This window comes from Montipora capricornis, chromosome 2 (genome assembly GCF_036669925.1).
Source record: "Montipora capricornis isolate CH-2021 chromosome 2, ASM3666992v2, whole genome shotgun sequence".
In the NCBI taxonomy this organism is placed as follows: Eukaryota; Metazoa; Cnidaria; class Anthozoa; order Scleractinia; family Acroporidae; genus Montipora; species Montipora capricornis.
The window spans coordinates 7,295,053-7,315,586 of record NC_090884.1 but is presented as its reverse complement, the minus strand read 5'-3'; the positions used below and the strand labels follow the sequence as shown (position 1 = coordinate 7,315,586).

General features: G+C 40.5%; 2 protein-coding genes across 2 annotated transcripts in view; both read right to left on the bottom strand.

The window, feature by feature from the left end:
- Positions 1-1,597, bottom strand: part of LOC138033112 (uncharacterized) — a 1,875-nt gene extending 278 nt beyond the window's left edge. The window contains exon 1 of the mRNA XM_068880874.1: positions 1-1,597. This exon is cut by the window's left edge and continues 278 nt beyond it. Coding sequence (XP_068736975.1) covers positions 1-1,597 — 1,597 coding nt within the window.
- A 3,036-nt stretch (positions 1,598-4,633) lies between these two features.
- On the bottom strand, positions 4,634-15,690 carry LOC138037740 (leucine-rich repeat-containing protein 61-like). The gene is made up of 9 exons (XM_068883647.1): positions 15,606-15,690; positions 15,250-15,306; positions 14,543-14,603; positions 13,763-13,848; positions 10,662-10,727; positions 9,671-9,739; positions 7,312-7,368; positions 6,620-6,688; positions 4,634-5,344 (listed from the first exon to the last, which is right to left on the bottom strand). The coding sequence occupies exons 1-9, from the start codon at positions 15,661-15,663 to the stop codon at positions 5,262-5,264; spliced, it is 606 nt and encodes a 201-aa protein (XP_068739748.1). The 5' UTR covers positions 15,664-15,690; the 3' UTR covers positions 4,634-5,261.
- Between the last annotated feature and the right edge of the window lie 4,844 nt (positions 15,691-20,534).

Genomic DNA, 20,534 nt, shown 5'->3' with positions numbered 1-20,534 from the left:
CGAGAGAGCATTTCTCAATAATGACGTTCTCAACAGAGGTGGATTTAATGTAGATCATGCCAATAGTCACCCCTTTCAGGGAAATTGTGTCGATCAACCGCGATGCCTTCAGCTCTACGCACAGCGGCCTACGCCATGGTTGTATGCCCGTGATTTGAATGACGTTAGCCTCGATGCAGCTAAGGGTGACACGATTGGCGGAACCAACATCGCACATTTGGAATTTCCTCAAAGACTTAGCGTGGATTTCTATATCACTGCCGGCTACAGATCTGCTGTTCTTTTGCTTTGCGGGTGAGACGTCACCAGAACATTTAAAATATTCAAGAGTAGGACAGTCTACTTTGAGCTTGGAGAGGCTCATTGTCACATCGCGGATTATAAGCTGCCTTAAGCTCCTGCAATTGTATCTGCCCAATTCGATTACCTCCCAGCCCGCAACCGAAAGCTCCATCTGTTTGATATACGGACAATTTGCTAAAAAACTCTGCAGCATTTCTGGTTCTATCGAAGGACACTCGTACATAAGAAAATCATGCATACTTTTGCAGTCTGCCTTGATGTTCGTTAAAACGCAACTTCCTTGCAAGATGAGCGAGAGAATGTTCATTGCATGAACCTCAAGCGAGACAAGATTATGGCATTCTGAGAGAAGGAGCACCTCCAAGTTAGGCATAACACATTTCAACGCCTTTATATTTGTGCTCGGCAAGCCGGTTAAAAACAGTGTGGTAAGACTCTCAGATTTCAAGATTACATGACTGGGCGCTCTAACGTTCTGTTCCACTGATACACCCAGAAACAGCTGCTTCAGGCGCTTAAAATTGCCGACATAAGACACCAGGTCATCTGTGGTGACGGGAAGATAATGTAGATCAAGACTCACCAAAGTAGAGGCATGGCGGGAGTTCATTAAGGACTTGATTGGAGCAAGACAATTGACGCTATCGGACGAAAGCTCATCCACTCCGTATGGAGCGCACTCGAGATGAAGCTCTTTCAAGGTGAATTGATCAAGCACAGGTAAAATGCAATGTCGATAAAGCTTAAAAGCACTAATGTTTAGAGTCAGAGACTCCAAGGAGGTGAATTGCCTTGCGAGTACGCGTAAATCCCACATCCGAATCCCACGTTTGTGAATTCTCGCTCGGGCGTTTTCCGAATTTGAACGTCTTCTAACGAGCGCTCTGTAGTCATCAATGGTCAAGGACTTTAACACCGGTGCGCATTTTAAAGATTGAGCGAAAACTCTGCTCCAAGACAAAACTGGAACGTTGAGGCTTTTTAAGTTCGGAAGCGACGGCAAAAGCCGTCTCAGTTCAGGGCGGATAAATAGAGATTGATCCTCAGCCTTTATGCACTGGATAAAGTCACGGTATCGCCTGAGACAATTACACAATATACCAGCGTAATCATCTTGCAACATTTCTTTCGCATCTCTATCTTCGTGTAGATGTATGTGCTTCCATAAAAGTCCTGTATTTTGAATGATGCGATCCCATCTTCGACAGATGATCGAATAACCCGACAGATCTTCATACACCGGATGAAAGAAAGAAAGAATTTGTGCAATGATTTCATCTGGAAGACTGTCCATGCTTGTCCTCTGAAACGTTGATTATTGTAGCTTTCTTTTCGCTGAATTTTTCGGCGATTGTGACGGACAAAGAGTAGCTATGTACACGAGCACATGAACGGTTTACGCGCGCGATGTTGTTTTCCACGTCAGCCTTTGAAACCTTCTTGCACGCGCAAATTCATTGCGCAAGAGGTCGATTAAGTCCATTTACACGCCCAAGCCTCTTTTTCTGTAATCTTTACGTCATCTAAGGTATGTATGCATTAAATATTATGCAATTTAAACAAGCGAGTTAATTAGCTATTGAAAACTTCCACATTTTCCGCCAACTTTAGCACACCATTCGCCTTGGTCTTCTTACTGACTGACCAAGAAACGTGACGTAGGTTTAAGACCACGTGATTTAGAACACATCCACATCACACAAACCTGCCAATCAAACCATCCGGTCATCTTGATCAGCGAATGGGGTCTGCCGTATAAATTTATTAAAAACTCGCTAGACGCTTTAATCATAGAATATTTTGGCAAATTGTTTTGGGATTCATATGTAAGTTCAGTAGAGAAAAATCGAAAAAGTAAGTCATAGGAACTTCAACGCGATACGATATCGATGCAAACCGATATCACAGCTTTCAGAATATTCGGTTTTCACATGACCTCAGGACTACTATACTTGCGATTTCTCAGAAGACCGACAGATACGTCAACGGCAACACCACAAAACAATTATTTCACTGGTTGAAAGAAGTGCAGACCGTGCTGCGCGTGCAAACGCAATGGGGTACTCTGCATATCAACGACGTGAAATCACCAACTTTACGGTTTTACATACAATTTTCTATGGCCGCGTTTAGCGAGTGACAACCGGGAATCGCGTGAAAACAGTTCCTCTCCAACTCGCTTAAAGTTGAGCGAGTCGGCAAACTTCAATGGTATTCTCATTAAAGTTAAGCCACAAAACAAGGTAGCTTAAGCGAGTAGGCAATTACTTTCAGCCAATGAGGGGTCGCTTGCAGTTATTCAAATCGGACATACAACAGGCGTGCTATTTTTCTTATTTTTATTGTATTGGCATGTGCTCTCTCCTCATTTAATCTTACCCGTGAAAACACGTATCATTTTTAAGTCGCTTAAAAAAGAAGACACACTATAAAAGGCGTGGTGTCTAAGGCACATGCAAATGATTTATTAATCAACTGTCGACGCAACCGAACTCTGTGATAATTGGTGCAATAAAAAAGCCCCTTATGGCAATGTGTCCGTGATGTCATTTAGGTCGTGTTCTATTGGGATCAACCGTTTTAAGTTGGTTGGGTTTTTTCGTGTTCTATTGGGGAAAAGCCGTTTTCGGTTGGTTTGGTTGATCATCTTTTTCAATCGGCATCAAACGAGGTTGAAACGGTTGAAAAAGCATTGGCAGCAGCCTCTGTCATTTACGTGGGCCATTTAAAGTTGACCGGGGGCTCCTGTCGTGTTGCTTTCGGGCCTCAACTTGTCAACGCTGAGAAGTCTGGTAATAGCTATTCCCAGGAGTTACCGCGTTTCAACCGAAAACGGTTGCAAAAGTGTTGTCTTGGAAAACCTCAACCGCTTCAACCGAAACCGGTTGCGGTTGAAACGATTGATCCCAATAGAACACGACCTTAATGTCATCTGCCGTTCTTCTTTTTCTAACCCCCAGTCCCTTTTTCTCGCGCTAGAAATATCTTTCAGGGCTTCCGTCTCTGTGTTGCTGTTTGTTGATCGCCACCTTGGATAATTAATCAGACGTGCTTGAGTGAATTCGAACAAAAGCAGTGCGTGAAGTGACCCTCTTTAGTGTGTCTAGCGTGTTTAAAGAAGTCTGCAAACAAACCACTTTCAGGAATGTTAAGCAAAACAACGGCTGTCCTGAAAACACAGCCTATGTTTCCTCTGAAACCAATCGTACCAATTTATTAATTCGCAGTTTTCACCAATCCCATAATACAGATCATTTTGGGGGGTTCTTTGCATTAAAACAATGGATATGCAATTCAATGAAGCATAATACAGTCCCAAGAATAAATAACTACAGTATTGTTTTTATGTAAAGACCCCCTCAAAACGTATTGCATTATGGGATGGGGGAAATAGTGAATTGAGTACTTCGTCTACATAGAATAATTTGAGGTGACGTTTTCGTCGACGTTGCAGATCACAATGTCCTTCCTGCTTTCCCTAGTAAAAGAAGACCGCGACCATAAACTAATTCTCGTCGAACTTGACTCTATATGCATCCGTTTCCTCTTCATTTTTTTTTTAATTTAAATTTTCTCCTAAAGGGGAGGGAAGGGGGGGGGGGGGGGGGGAAGAGTTTGCTTCAAAACACTGCCTATGAACCAAAGAATACATGAAAACAAAGAATAAATCCCTAAATTTTTGCAACAAAAGTAACAAGTCGGTGAACAAGAGCTGGCCAGACATCCAGATTATTGGCAGCTCCCTCCCCCATCCCCGATCATATATGGAAAAGTACTCCGAGAAGTTCACAAATCCAAAATTATTATTATAAACAAAACAGGAACGAAGAAAAAAAAAACTATTTCGTCACTAGTAATCTGTCGCTTGGCTGGATCCTGGAGTTCATCAGATTGCAGTCAAACCAAAAACAACTTAAGGTAATCCCCTTGAAATTGTTCTACTATCAAACGTTTTTGGAAACTTGGAATAATTAACGTTCGTGATATGAACATTAAAAAAATGCAATAAAAAAATGGGGTCACCCTGCTTGTTTACGCGTCAGCAGGCTCTTAAAATGGGGTATTTTTACTGGTTGCGCGTTAAAAATTCGAATCAACTTCATACAGAATAAGTCTTGGTTACTTGAAAGACACAAATTTTATTTTGAAAATAAAGCCTCTTTTATTCACATAAGCAGTATTGCTTCATTTACGCCATTTTTTATTGTCTGGTTGTGGGAATAGTGCACTTTTTGGGACAATTCCGATGTTAGCTTGAAGTCCTCGCCTTGGCCAAAATACACTCAGTACGGAACTGTTTTCCAAAAAAATTCATGTTCTACTATCAAACTTTTTTTTCTCTTCATATGTTCTTTATTAGACTGTTGTTAGCAAATACCTGAAAAAAAAAAATCGGGGGTCACCGTGCTCGTTTGAGAGAAAAGGAGCAGTTATGTCACTATTGGGCTTAGTTTGAGGGAAATCTCTTACATTTTGTACGTGCACGTGCTCATGTGCGCGCGCTAATGATGGGAAAATCGTGCGCAGTAGGTGTGCGCAATGCAATACTAAGGAATTACCTTAACTAATCCACGTCTTGTTTAATTTGTCTGCTAGAAATGGAGCCTGTTCGTGAAGTGAATCCCGAAGACGACACCGTTACTGATGCGATCCGCTGTCATAAGATCTAAAAACCAGAAAGTCCTTGGATGTCGGACCTGATTGTCTCAGTGAACAGTAAATATGCGGTTCCGATGGAAGAATCGAATACACTACCAAAGTTCATTATACTGGAAGTAAACTCTAAATGCGCAATCTCTGGCACACGTTCAGGAAACCAGTGCGGATTGAGTGTACTCCAAAACCGCGCGCATCGGCTTTCGACTTAAACTTAGTCACGTTCAAACTGCGGAGTTCGCGACAACAATCCACTACCAATAAAACATTTACCAAAATATCTTCGTGCCGCTGCTGCAGCTTTATGGGTTCCACAAGGCTTGGGTAGCGTTATCGATGGCCGAATCGGCATCTTCGTTGATTTTCTTGCATTGAAGTAAGACATCTGAAAAATAAATACTTTACGAGTTTGGACTACTTTCTGCACGCTCTTCGTCATGCTCGACGCTACCAGAGGACTCCAGGGGAGAGGGGATTGGGGGAAGGAAGGGACTAGGGTGGGTGTGGGGGTAGAGGTATTGTTGTTGTTGTTGCTGTTGTTGTTGATGATGATGATGATGTTGATGATTATGATTATGATGATGATGATGATGATAATGAAGACGACCGCGCACCGGTGGCTCAGTTGGTTGAGCACCGGGCTGCCACGCGGGAGGTCGTGAGTTCGACTCCGGCTTGACCAACACTCAGGGTCTTAAAATAACTGAGGAGAAAGTGCTGCCTTTGTAATGACATCTGGAAATTGTTAGACTCTGTGGTCTTCTCGGATAAAGACGATGAACCGTAGCCTCCGTCTCACAACCGTACCCTTTAACTGTTCATAACCCTGAGGGACGTAAAAGACCCACACACTTGTCGCAAAGAGAAGAGTATGAAGTTCCCGGTGTTGTGGTCTGTCCTCTGTGGTGTATCATGGTTGGGAGGGTAAATGTTCGGAGATACTAGCTACATCAAGCTACTCTAAAATCCGCCAGTAAAAAAATGACAGGATATAATATAATATGATGATGATGATATCTCCTTTCATCAATGTGTCCCGGGCTTATATTCCTGGGCTTATCGCCTTACGTAGGTTGACTTTACTGTTCTCTGCTCTGTTCCGAAATTTTTACTCTCCAGGCACAACGGTTTTACCGTCTTAATTATCATGAACGTTCGATTGACCTTATATGTTATAATTGGTTCTGATTTGATTCGATTTAAATTCAAGGTCTCCTCAACTAACTCAGCTTCTTTATAAACTCAACGCACAAATACAATGACTAGCATTGGTGCGTTTAAGTGATTTTTCTTCAAATGCAAAGACAGTTCACTTTAAACAAGTCAGTCAGCAATTCAGAAAATTCTAAGGTTAGAGGGAAACCATTAATTCACCGTGCGCGATCCTCTTGTGTAAGCCAATTTCAAAGGCTCACCATTGATTTCTCTTTAGCCCAGCCATTATAATCCAACAGCTGGTTTAGGTTAAGTTCAAGTTAGGATCACGAAGCTCTGTTTCTTTGGTTTTGAATTTTTGCTTCGTCTGAATAGCTCTACTTGCCTGGCAGTACATGCTGGTAATCATAACAAGCGACTTAGCCCTCAAAACAAACGCTTTTCGCATGCCACTTCAAAGGGAATACTCGTCGAAGTATTGCTCATTTTCTAAATAAGACCTTACCTCTAAAGCCCTTTTCAGCTTCTTCTGCGCTTCTGTCCAAAGAATTATTGGAAGAAGTTAACAGTTTTTCTGTAAAATAAACACAACAACATGCAGCAACCAATAAGTCTGGTTCCTGACTTCACACGACACGACGCGGATGCACTAGATCCCACAAAAATGTTCAAAAGAAGGCGTGCCAAGACGTGAAAAGCTATCACTTTTCGTCTTACTGGGGAAGGAAAGAATCATCGGCAATGTTGGAGGAGTGAAATATTCTTTTGGGAATTGAACTCCGTTTTTACGGAAATTCTCCCAGGAATATAGCCTGCTTAAGAATAATTAAGGCCTAAGCTTTGATTTTAAAATGTTTAGCTTTGCCGTGAAATTTGGCAAACGACCTTTTGTAGTGTTCAATATTGTTTGTTGTTGAGTGATAATACAGCATTATTAAATAGTGTTTAAAATATTGTCCCTGAGCAGCTAGGGATACGGTAGTCAAGTGGTTAGGTGATGGGTTAATTAACATTCCCAGGTTAGAGTCCTATGTCCATACACGTGGGCTGTCTTTTAAAAAATATAAGAGCATTTCCCGTAATGCACATCAAGCTTTCAGTCTTCTAATTTCACGATAATAGCAAATTCAAAGAAATTTAAGAATTCACGATAACAGTGAATTCAAGGTAGAGAAGGGGTTGTAAAGAACCATTTACCTGTATACCATGGTACGGTTTTGAGGGCAACTGAATGCGCTGAATCCAAGTCATTATCTGAGGAAAAAGACATCTCAAATGTTTCCGTTGGCCGAGTTCAAATCATCATTGGTACAATGTCACTTTAGGGCTTCTAACACTTTTTTTTTGTGATAAAGAAAAAATACTTCCCAGGCTAAATAAAAGCAAAAATTTCGTATCTGGTGTTACGTTAAATATCCAAGTTAACATTTGTATCCAGTATTAATCTGGAAACAGGAAAACAACTGCGACAGTCCCCTCTTTAACTATGAGGGAGACGGACATCTTGGATTTAGTGAACCGACCGACATTTAACAACTATTCACCGAAGTGGAGGTGGCTAGTGGTGGATATTTACCGAGCCGCGAAGCAAAGATTACAACATTTACGGGCGCAAATTCCGCGAGAATTGCTCGAAGGTGAATAGCAAAGGATATCCGAAGTTTGAGTAGCCAATCAGCGCACGCGTTCAACGCTATCCACTCTTTTGGTTTTTACCAATTTGCGATATCCCTTCAATGGAAAAATTTGGGATATCCCTTCAATGGAAAAGCCTGAAACATTCATAATCTGCTATGACGCTCTCATGGTTGGCACATCTGAAGTGTCTATAGCTTCTTCTGCTGTAAGAAATCTTGGTGCATGGTTTGCTTGGTAAAATTCAGTGCTTACAAAACACGGCGACGCGTATAATTTTCAGACTGCCAAAGTTCAGCCATATCACTCCATCAGTTTTTAGCCTGCACTGGTTGCCTGTGCGACATCGAATCGCCTTTAAGATTTGCCTCTTGACCTTCAAAGCAATAGATGGGTCTGCACCCAGCTACCTTACGGAGTTAGCAGTGGTCAAAGAGAATCGTTACCGTTTGAGATCTTCAAATCAATTCATTCCGCTTTGCATGCCGAATGGTATCACAAAAAAGACTCTGAGTGACAGGGCATTCGCAGTCGCAGCTCCTACACTATGGAACTACTATGGCACTACTCTCTCCCAGAAGAGCTGCGAAGCAAGAGTGACATAAACGATTTCAAACACCACCTTAAAGTTGCTCCAAGTGGCCTGCCAGTTTCTTTGACCCTGAACCCAATGCACCTAGCACCACTGGCACCACTGGCACCACTTTTGTCCTTGATTTCCAGATCCTTTTACTCTCTCTTGCCAGGTCTTGGTACTTCATACTTTTCAGTTTCTTTCTGCAGTACGTTGCTATCTCCGGAAACAGCTATGTCCACAAGGATTGTTTCCTTTGCCTTCTTTTTCTGAACTACAATATCTGGCCTCCTGTGATGGATTTCACGGTCTGTTTGGATGGTAAAGTCCCACAACAGTTTTACTTCCTCATTCTCTTCTACGCTTTTTGGGGGAATGCTCATACCATTTGTCACTGCACTCAACTCCATATTCCTTGCACCACTCCCAATGTATGACCCGCTCAACAACATCATGTCTCTTTTTATATTCTGTTTACGCAAGCCTGGAGCAACTACACAACATAGCCTGCACAGTTTGATCGTGACTACCACACATTCTGCATTTGGATGATACATTTTGGTTTTCGATTCTGGCTTTTACGGCGTTTGTTCTTAGTGCCTGGTCTTGCGCGGCAACAATAAGCCCTTCTGTTTCCTTCGTCAGTTCACCAGTTCTTATCCAATTCCAGAAAACACCAGATAGGTCCTTTATCTCTCTCTTGAACTGCCCATCCAGCTGCTTTCCAGACCAGTCCTCAGTTCTTTCCCTCTAACTTTGCTTATACTCCTTTGGTGTTTCAATTTCATCGACATTCTTCCTCTTCCATGCAGCTTTCAACAAACGTTCCTGGCTCTGGCTGATGTAGACATTGATATTTCTTTCTTCAGTATTTATGGCGTCCTCAACACTAATTAGCCCACGCTCTCCTTCTCTTTCTTGGTAAGTACAAACTTATTATTCTGTTCGCTTCTCGTCTCTGCTCGAACAAAGAGGCAACGTGGGGGGATGCTCAGAGGACGAAAAAATAGGGTTTTCTATATCACAGTATGTGCTACTCGTTTCTATTCTCTGGTCGATCAAAGGGGCGATGTTCCTCTGCTGATGAAGAGCTAGTTTTTGAGGGATGCTCAGGGCGCGAATAAAAAACGGCTCCAAAATTACCAAATGAATTTGTACTCGGTGGACCTGGATTCTAGAAGTTAGTTGTCTTATTCCAGAAAGCTGCAATGGATCACCGAGTCAAATTCATGCACAGCACGACAGGCAAACGCATCCAATCAATTTAGTAGCCATGCAATTGAAAAGCGCTACATATTAAGTTAAGGTTTCTATTTCATGGTTGCGCTTTCTACGGTAAAACCTAACCTCTAATTATGGCTTCCATTTCATCGCACATCTCGTACAAGTCAGCTCCTTTTCCGCTAACTCTTTCACCTAAATGAATCATAGGGAGTCTACATGTTATATCATGAGAAATCAGAGAATCAAATATGGTGGCCCAGTGGTTAGGGCGCTTGCCTTGAGATCCGGAGATCCCGGGTTCAAGACCCGCTCTAACCACTCGTTGAATTTGATCCAGGAAGTCCCTGGTTCAACTTCCCACCTGCACTTGTAAATAGCTAACTGGTTTGCCTCCGGCCAGTTGGGATTCTTAACAGTTGTTGTCGTTCTGTTCCATCGTTTCGTTGTGTTTCATTGGCACCGAAAAGACCCTATGGGGAGCGGTCAATTAAGTATGTATTGTATGTCAGTAAAGCAAATGTCCTATTGCGAGTGAAGAAGGCGCCCTTTTGCTAATCTTGTCAGTGACGTTTCAGTTTACAGCGAAAGAAACAAGACTCTCGCGAAGAGATATTCTACTCGTCCTACGCTTTTCAAGACCACCGCTGTACCTCTATACCGCCTTTCATTGAAGAATTAGACTCCAAAAAACACCCCATATCTCTGAATTTCGTGCACAGACAAAAAATGGAACCGTCCAAACGACACTTACCCAGCAAACAAAGAGAAGTACACTAATCAAGGGAAAAAATCATCGCCGGCGCTTTTTAACGTCCCTTCAATTCGAGTTGTTTTTTTTTTTGTTTGTTTTTTTTTTTTTTTTCGCTTCTGGCCCCAGTTGTTCAAAAGGTTGATAACGCTATCCACCGGATAAATCACTATCCATCGGATAGTACAATTCGTTTCGCTATTATTTACTTACCCACTGGATAGTGATTAATTCGGCGGATAGCGCTATCCATCGTTTGAACAACTGGGGCCTGTAATTTTCCAGGGATGAAAAGCACACTTCTTAGCTGTAAAACGTAGGTGTACATGTATCAATGATCATGAAAGCGGACCCTTACCAACTTACCATCAAGAGTTTTTAGCTTCGGAAGAAGGCTACACACAGCTTTCTTGTAATTTTCAGACATGCAAACTGAACAACAGAAACAGTCACGAAAATAAATTGTTATTTTGGAGTTCTTATATACAAATCTCTAAACGAAAGAGGGGAATATTAATGATCCTCGAGTTTCAATTGAGTGTCGTAAAACCAAACCCAAAGTAATTACTTTGGCCAATCAAAAAGGACGTAGACAATCCAGTAAACCAATCAAAACTCGAAGTAATTACACGTAGCCGACACAAAGCGCGGGAAAATGTGCTCGCGCGAGCCACTATTGGTTTTGGTTTTAACGCTTCTTATAAACTCAATGACTCACTGTATTTCCGGTCAAACTCGTGCACAACAGTTGCATTCTCATTTAGATCAAAAGTCATCACGTTTCCGTAAAACTAATTCTTAGAACCCAGCAACACATTATAATAGCACAAGATAAGTTCACAGTAAGTGGTTACCAAACACAATAATACCGACACAAAGCGCGGGAAAATGTGCACGCGCGAGCCACTATTGGTTTTGGTTTCACTTTTGATTGGTTGAAAAAATTGCTCGAGAACTTTGAACCAATCACTGAGTGAAGTAATGCAAAACCAAAGTAATTCGCTAATTACTTTCGACACTTAATTGAAGACCGCTCTATCTAGGAAACTAAAGCAATGATCTCTTGCTTCAGGTGGCTCCAAACAGGATTCGAACCCATGACATCTGCGATACCGGTGCAATGCTCTAAAACCTGGTTTTCCGATTACTAACGACACAAGCACAAGCGCATGCGCAAGCAGAGCGCTTATTTCACCGTGAAAACGGGGTTCACCAAAAAAAAAAAAAGGACAGGCACACGGATCGAAAAAATTTGTCCTTTTCCCTGCGCTTGCGCTTATGCTTGCGTTCACTTGCGTTGTGTCAAAACAAAACATAGCATAAGTGCAAAGAAATTTGCTGCGTCTGGCCAATTAAAGCACTCGTTCCAGAGTCCCCGTGTCTGAGAATTTGAACCAAATGGCTGATGCCGTGATTGATTTCTGTGGTAGTGCACTGTAGTGCCAATAGGCCTGCAGCGTGTGCATAAATCACGAAAATAAACAGGTCTGTTGGAAGCGTGCTTGAGTTTCAACAAAATGAACCCCAAAATCGGCATGAATTTGTGACGCTGATCAATAATAAAGCAGCTGCTATTTCCAAAACGATGGGATTACCTGGTGATAAATAACCTCGTCTAGGAAAGTAAATTTTTGACTTTGAAGAAACAATGGTCAACCTCAAGAGTTAGGCGATTGTGATCCTTCTGTTGAATTCGCACATTTCTTGTTAAACTTTATAACAATTGAAAAAAAGAAAAAACAAAACAAAAAACCCGGTGTCGTGCCATCATTTTGACACAGATGTATCCTTTGTTTCGCCAGTAAACACTCAAGGTAACTTGATCACGGCGCCCGCTGAATTCGATGTCACTCTCGATTTTGCAATTTACTTGTGCAGCCAAAAGTACAATAGAAAAATTGAACGTGGCAAAAATATCCAAAAATGTTTTTCGCTGATGGTAACTTTTACATTCGCAGTTCAAAATTTATGTCGTTTTCACGTTGCAGATTTTGTTGCTGATGGCAAAATATTTTATTCTCGATCGACAATTCTTGAAAACGTCCTTCTGCTCTTTCTAACTTCCTTCCCAACTGTGTGTCAATATTTATTTACTTCTGCATCAATATTTGTTTTGCATAAAGAAGACTAACAAAATCTGTACCTTGCTTAGTTCGCATTTTTGAGCGTTGAAATAGAATTTTCGGTCATATGTTTCTGGCACAAAAGTGGCATATTTTGAGGTCTCCCATCCAGATACTAACACCACCAGACAGGGCTTGACTTCAGTCAACTTTTGTCTTAGAAAGCTGTCAGACGCTCAGAGTACACGCTTAACCTTGTGGTGAAAAAAAAATTGTAAGGGAACTTGAAAATGATCAACATGTCAGCCCCGAAACCAAAGTTTCTCTATTCCTTTTTATTTTCTTCGATCTTTCTGGTTTTAAGTATTTTACTAGTAACCACATGTCTTCTCAGGGGGCTTTTTACCTTAGACATCTACCATGGCACCATAATGATTTACGATACCAAAACAATATCGTGTGCTATTAGGGCTACATATTACGCAAAGACAACTTGAATCTCCTGGAAGACAAAACGCAGCTCAGTTGACAATATGGAATAAAGCTCTGTGTTACTGCACTACCACACGTACGCAATGCGTGCCCATTTTTATTCTTGTGTCGACGTTTCTTTTCACTTAGCATAAGCCACTTATGCTTGCACTTGTTCTTGCGTCGCTAACGAAAACCAGGCTTTAAATAAGGAGGAGAACAATCTACATGACTGTCCTAAAAGTCATTGACTAGCAGAGCCGTAAATGCGTCAAAGAGGTTGTCGACCAATAGCGATAGTTCTGACTTAGTTGGAGCAGTCACATGTTAATAATAAACAATTATTGGATGAGGTTGAGCATGATATCATGAATAATCAAAACCGAGGTCTGTGTTATCTGCCGAAACCGAAGGCTGAGGCAGATAACACAGACACGAGGTTTTGATAATTCATGATATCATGCGAAAACCGAATTCAATAATTGTTTTATTATACATTTTTCACATAATTCATCCTTGACATGATAAATGTAATATCTGCAGCAGATATTACATTTATCATGTCAAGTTCACAAGCTATTGTGAATTGATTGAATGCTCTCGACCAATCAGATTTTTCATAGTGAGTCTGATGTATAATAATAATTATTATTGATGTAGTCATTCTCGTCACCAGAGCCTTGGATCGACCCAAGGCTCTAGGAAACTCTATATCGGAGAAGATGCTTCTACTCGCTCCTCCTGTAAAAAAATGAATGCACCAATTAGAGCCACTTTTAATTGTTCTTCACGAAAACCAATGAGAAGACACTTTTTTTGTTTCAGGGTTCCCCAGAGCTCTTCTCTCCCTCAGTCAAGAGATGAGCTCTGAGGCAGAGATTGTGATGTAGTTAACTTTCATCTCACAAACAAAATAGCTTATGCAACCATTACCAGGATTAGACAGATTTTCAACAGCATCTTGAAGTCTCAGCGTTGTTAACTTTTCTAGTTTGGACAAACAAGCCAGGCTGTCAATGCTATAAATTGAGATTAAAGAAAAGGGTCAAAATTAACATTAATATTATTGCATTCAAGGCTCAGTACACTGTAAATGATTAGTAAATTCCCACTGTTTGGGAAACCCACAGTTCACACACAATTAACGCTTCTTATAAACTCAATGACTTACTGTATTTGCGGTCAAACTCGTGTTCACAACAGTTGCATTCTCATTTAGATCAAAAGTCACCACGTGTCTGTAAAACTATTTTGTGGAGCCCAGCAACACATTATAATAGCACAAGATAAGTTCACAGTAAGTGGTTACCAAACACAATAATAACCTCACAGAGTACATGTAAACGGTTTATGCAGCACGGTGCAATATCAAGTAGACATGGGGTGGATTAATGCATGTACTATAAAAGAACAATATTCTAGAGGAATAACGTCAATGCCCTCATACAGTAAAAGACAGGCAATCAAGTAAAAGATTGTACAAAGTGCATGTTGAGTTGCAAGTGGATGAAAAAAAAGATGAATAATTTATTGGTTTTTTGTTGGCTTCTTTCCATGCCACTTCCCCAATGTTACCACAATAAACGAAAGTCTTTCTTTCTTTACATTATGTACCAAGCAGCCATGATTTGGCTTAACTCCTTTGGACATTTTTCCAAAAGCGCATCGTCATTTGCACAATGCACAATGCATTCTGAATTCTTTATTAATTACCTTCTTATTATGTTGCCAGCCACATTTAGAGAGGAAAGATTTGAAAGCTCCTGAACTCCTTCTGTTGCAATGAAATCACAAATAGAGAGGATTGTTCCCAGGGACCAATAATTAAAGCAAAAAAGGTTGGGTACAGCTGTAGCTCCCACTCATTTTCTTAGATGTATTTTTACCTAATTCTTAACACTAATCCTCTGATAAACCCCCAACTTGACCACCTGAAAAAACTTCACTGACAAAATCAAAAGCTTAAAATGCAAAACACTATTTGATCCCAATACTGAAACTTATGTGATAATGACAATGACAGGATAATGACACATGATAGTGATAGGTTCCAGTAAACAATAAAAATTGTCTTCATTAATGCTGCCTGTCACCTCATTTCTGTTGAACAAACTCCAAATCTAGTCTTTTGAAAACTGAAATGCTATAATGTTGTACACCACAATAAGCAGTTCAAACTTCATGCCATCTTGAACCCCACTGAGACTTAATTTTAATCTAATCTTTGGCAATGTGCAAGGAACTACAGTGTATGAACTGTGATTTAACACCATTTGATTTTCAAAAGAATCATTCTTTATCACCCTATAGTGTTCACAGGTTTGGATCTTCTATGATTATGATACCTTACCAGCATACATAAATATTTCAAACTGTTTTCAACATAATAGTAAATTGGAATAATATCATCTATGGCTCACCTAGAGTTGATAAATTGTTATTTGAAATATTCAAGGTTTCCAGAAGCTTCAACGCACCTAGTAACGAAAAACAAAAAAAAGGTATGTAAGTAATGTACGCTCATGCCAATCAATCTAAGCTGTGTAAATCAATAAATATTAATTATTAAATTATTATTTAGCCGCATATATTAAAATATTACATGTATGACCGACAATTCACAATATCTTACAAATATTGGCAACAGGTACATTTCTTAGAATTAGTTTTAGCATATTGTTTTCAGAAAATGTAATAATATTAATTTTTACTATTCTAAAAGAAAAGTATGATTCTTATACAGTAACTATATGATGCAGCTTCAAATTTAACCTACTCAAGGAGTCCAGACTGGAGATATTGTTGTTTCTGACATCCAAATGTAAGAGACTCATGCATTCGCTGATGCAGCAAATATCACACAAACCTTCAAAAAAGTAGAACAGGTTTCACAGCTCAGGACGCAAAGTCAGAATGATTTTAACCACAGAATATCTAATATTTTACATAACAGTAGTTAATCCATTGCACCTCAAATGCCCCAGAATTCCCTCAGTTGACAAGTCAAATCGTCAAGCATTAGACAGAGTAAAATCTGTTAAGCATCACCTCCAGGGATCAATGGGTTAATTAATAAAGTGGACATAGTTTTTGCATGCTTATCATTTACACCTCAAACGCCTTAGAATGCCCTCACTTGACAAGTCACATTGTCTAGCACTAGAAAGGGTAAAATCTGTCAAGTCTCACTCCCAGGGATCAATTAAGATTAAGATAAAACTGTCCTGATTTGTATCAAACACATTCTGGTGTTTTCCTTGAAGAACTTTACCTGCATTCTTTTCACAACATGTGGGTCACCCTTGACTCTTTCCCTCCTAAAGCCCGGTTTCCAAATAGTCGTCCCTGTCGTTAGAATCGTCTCTGTCGCTTCAAATTTTTGGAAGCGACTGGGACGATCATATGGAAACGCTCTAGCCATCACCCGGGACGATCCTGGGACGATCCTTGCGACAGAAACAATCAGTCGTCCGAGATAGACTCGAGTTCTATCCTTGCGACAGAGACGACCGGAAATGACTCTCAAGCGATCACATGTTTTTAATGGAAACCGGGTTCAAACGATAGAAGCGATAGAAGCGTCGGGACATATCCCATGATGCACCTGATTCACGTCCATATACACGCTTCAAAACGGCGACAAGCAACTCGAATAACACCTCCACATTTATGGAAGAAATACAGCGGTATGAATGTCTTCATAACAAAGTTTCGAAGGATTATAAGAACAAAAGAACCATAAATAGGCCGAACCCAAAACCGATGCTTTCTTCGATTTTCTCTCTCTCTTCTTCTTCGCAAAATAACACGGAGAAGCAAATAACAAGCCAAAAGTCTTCTTCTTCGATTGACTGTCGCCATTTTAATTTTGATTTAGTCGGCAAAAAAATTCCTAGTGCCAGTCTTTTTTACCGTTTGATCCGATACAAACTATTTAATGGGAGCCAACTGAAGGTATCGCAAGAATCACTTCAATCGCGTCTGTCGTGTTTCACCACGGGAAGCTCTTTTCAAGCGACAGAGACGATTCTAGCGACAGGGACGATTATTTGGAAACCAGCCTTAAGAGTGATACTTATAGTCTTTACTCTGCCTACTGTCAGACAATATTATTCTACTCGTCAATGAGGACAGCTTTATGGGTGAAAGGATCATTAACGGAATCTAATTTGCCCCATTCACACCAAGCCTTATAACCATGTTTTGAAGATGTTTAGTTAAACATGGTTTCAAAGTTTTTCCTTTTAAATCATGTATACTGCTTTTTGTCGACTACAAATTTAGCAAAGGTCAAAGCATGTATTGAAACTTACCTCAATCTCATGTAAAAATAAGTCCTACATTTTTCTGTGACTGATTTTCATTTTGTTAACCCAGTTTAATTAAACATGTCTTGTTGGTGTGAATAGGGTATTAGTTTGACCTTACATGGTAAATGATTGCGTTAAGTGTTCCTAAGCTAAAATTGTTTTCGCCGGAAAGCGAAACTTCTCTTTGAATAAAGCCAAAGAAGAAAAAAAAAACTTTTTTTGCTGAAAGTTTGGATCAACTCCGACGTTTAGAAGTACGCGAAAAGGAAAGAAATGTTTTTGTGATGAGCCTACGTCTGTCTGACCACAAGGCATTACACAACATTGCATCTTCAAGTTTTTTTGATTTCGCTCGGATTTTCTCTCTTTTTTCGCTCGTTCTTCGTACTTTCAAATTTTCGGAGTTTAAGGAATTTAATAAAACAATTATTCCATACGCACTTGTTGGATATGAGACTGGTTATAGTCAACTCGTCGCTACGCGTCTCGTTGCCTATTTACCATCTCATATCCAACGCTAGGCTCGATTTTCAGCCGTTTTGGGAGCCCGCGTTCCTTGCCCCACACCACACGTTGGAAGGAGGATGATACCGGCTTCCCAAAACGGCTGGAAATCGAGCCTAATCCAACGCGCGCTTATGAAATAATTGTTAAATATTATTATTTGCCTTGCTTACTCATCGTTCATGTTACTACAAACTAAGTCGGCCACAACCGAGCCTTGATAAGCTTATTACAGACTCTTCAATCATGCACCAGCGCCTCTAACGCCTGGATTAAGAATCTACATTGATCAGCGTAGACCTAGCTTTAAGATATTAACTAATGTTGATTTTGGTCGTCCTCTACTTCTATGGCCGTGGGCTGTCTCCCAAAGGACGAGTTTATGTGATGGGAGGTAGGGATGCATGTCTTTCACAGTTACCAGCGAGCCTCATCGTTCTTGCTGCTACTAAAATTATCTCCAACTGACTCGGCAAATCTCCATAAAGTTCTTCATTGGAGGTGTGGCTTTTCCAGGAAACATTCAAGGCTACCCGCAATATGGGAGTGTAACAGCCATTTAATGACTAGGTGAGGGTAGAGGTTAGGTTAGGTTAGGTTAGGTTCATATTAGCCACAGTACAAATACAGCATACTGTAACCCCAGGGTAAGCTGGATAACTGATACCCAGAGCAAAGTTGTTGAAAACCTAATTTCTGAAATTGTACGCTTAGAATTTTGTTTTGGTTGGACACGCTTGATTGCATTTCATTACTGTGGGCACGGCCCCAATCACGTGGAGCCTCGATTTCAGAATGGCCACATTAGCAGTTTTTTGCTGACGAGTGTCACGTTGGACTTTTGATTTTCATATTTAGCTCTTTATTAACCGAGCAGGAGGTCTGTATGGGAGAATATTGACCGAAGTTGTCAGTACTGACCGAACGCAGTGAGATCTGTACACACGACCGAGGTCAAGATTCCCCCATACGGACTGACTGAGCTCGGTTAATAAGATGTTTATTATATGGCAAACAAAAACAATTTAATTATTTTAACGTAACTGGTTTGTACTAAATGACATTTTGCTTGCGAACGGCGATGAGCGGCAATGAGCTGAACTGGATTCTGCCAAAGTGTATTTTTTTTTCTTTTCAAGCTTTTTGGCACTTCCATAAATAAATATTGGTAGTAGGAAAAAAACTCAATATTTTTTGCATTTTACTTTGCAACTTTTTCACCCCAAAACATTACCGGTCCAGATGCCGGTTGATGCCGGTCTAGATGGGAAATCTAGACTGCTCTCAATATCGATTTCAGCCAATCAAATTCGTGAATTCGGTAGTTCCCATTCCTTGTGAGCACAGCCATATAATAAATGAAATTTCCACCCTATGCTGCAATTCATCCAATTAGATTGCTACGATAAGCAATGTGAATTTCCATAACAAAAACAAACGGTCGAAAAGCCTGTCGGTTGAAAGTGGGCCTTTAACTCATGTATGCGCGCATGCGCAATGAATGAGTTATTGCAGAGTGGGCATTTGGTGTGTACCGTAGGCCGTGGGCTTAACGGATCTTCGCCGAAATGCCCTTGAGGCCCAACCCGAGCCCGAACATTTTTCTTCGGCGTAGATGGGACTCGAACACCGCAATGGCGGCGAAGCCGATGTAACGCGAATGGTGTTTTATTGGATCTTTTAAACAACATATATCCTTGTGGAGCTCAAGAATGGAACGTCAATTCGATGAACAACACAAGCGGCAATTGCATCTTTCGCCGTCGGATATCAAAGTTAGCTTTATTTCTAATATTTTACTTTACTGTAGTACTATGTACAACACTGAAACCAAATGGCAAATTCTCTGTTTGCTGTTTTGGTTGGATACTCGTAGAAGAAACGAACACCTTGAGTAGAAGTCGGATCTCTGTTGTCTGGCTATTTATAATTTTATTTATTTGTACTCGACTCTGCTCAGTCTTCAAGTAAAAAATAAACACAATTGGAATTTTGACTCATTCTTGTTAATCAAGAATGATTTGAAAGAAAGCTTGTTGTCCGTTTTTTGCTTCATTATTCGCGGAAATGGTTCTTCAGTAAAGGGTTTGATCCTGAACACTGGTGGGAAATTTATTTAGCTGCGCGTGTTTTAAGACACGACGTGTATTCCTTGTTCGCACGCACGCAATGAAAGAGAAAGTTTTTTCTTCACTCTAATTAATAGCAAATATGTTGTTTGTTGCAATAACATTTTTGGCTCGAAAAGGTTTTTGTGAGATTTTTTCCCTTTGTGGATTCATCGTGTTGTGTGAATATATCGCGTATATGGCAACCTAGTAATAAGGGTTGTCGTGCTAATTAATCGAAACCAAACAAAACCTGCAACAACGGACAAACAAATTTGATACTAGTAATAATTAAGGGGGTTCATCAAGTTGGTTGCTCATATTGTCATGAATGAGTTGGCTCCAAGGAGCCTTTGATTTGTGAATAAAAAGAGTGATGTTTTCGCTATAAACTGTGGTTATTCGCTGAAGGACAACGAAATATCTAAGAAGAGATACCTTATTGGTGTACGTGGATCGGGTTTCCGACACCAAAGTGGCGACCCTGTCAGGACAGTTGTGAGTTACGAGTCGAGTCAGTCTAGGTGAGACCTCAATGGGCGGACAAAGTTAAAATGTTCTCAAGGGAGATACGCAAGGCACTTTTTTACAAGTATGAGATACAGGAGATTTTGGAATCAGAAGACACGGATGACATTACAATGGAATACATGTATGAAAGAAATGTGAGGATTGTTGGAGGGTTAGGCCCCGTTTATATGGAGAAAGGGTAGAAGGGTCACTCGCCTACCCGAGCTACCTTGGGCGAGCCAGTTTTCCTTATATTTCCTTGTAAAACGCGCA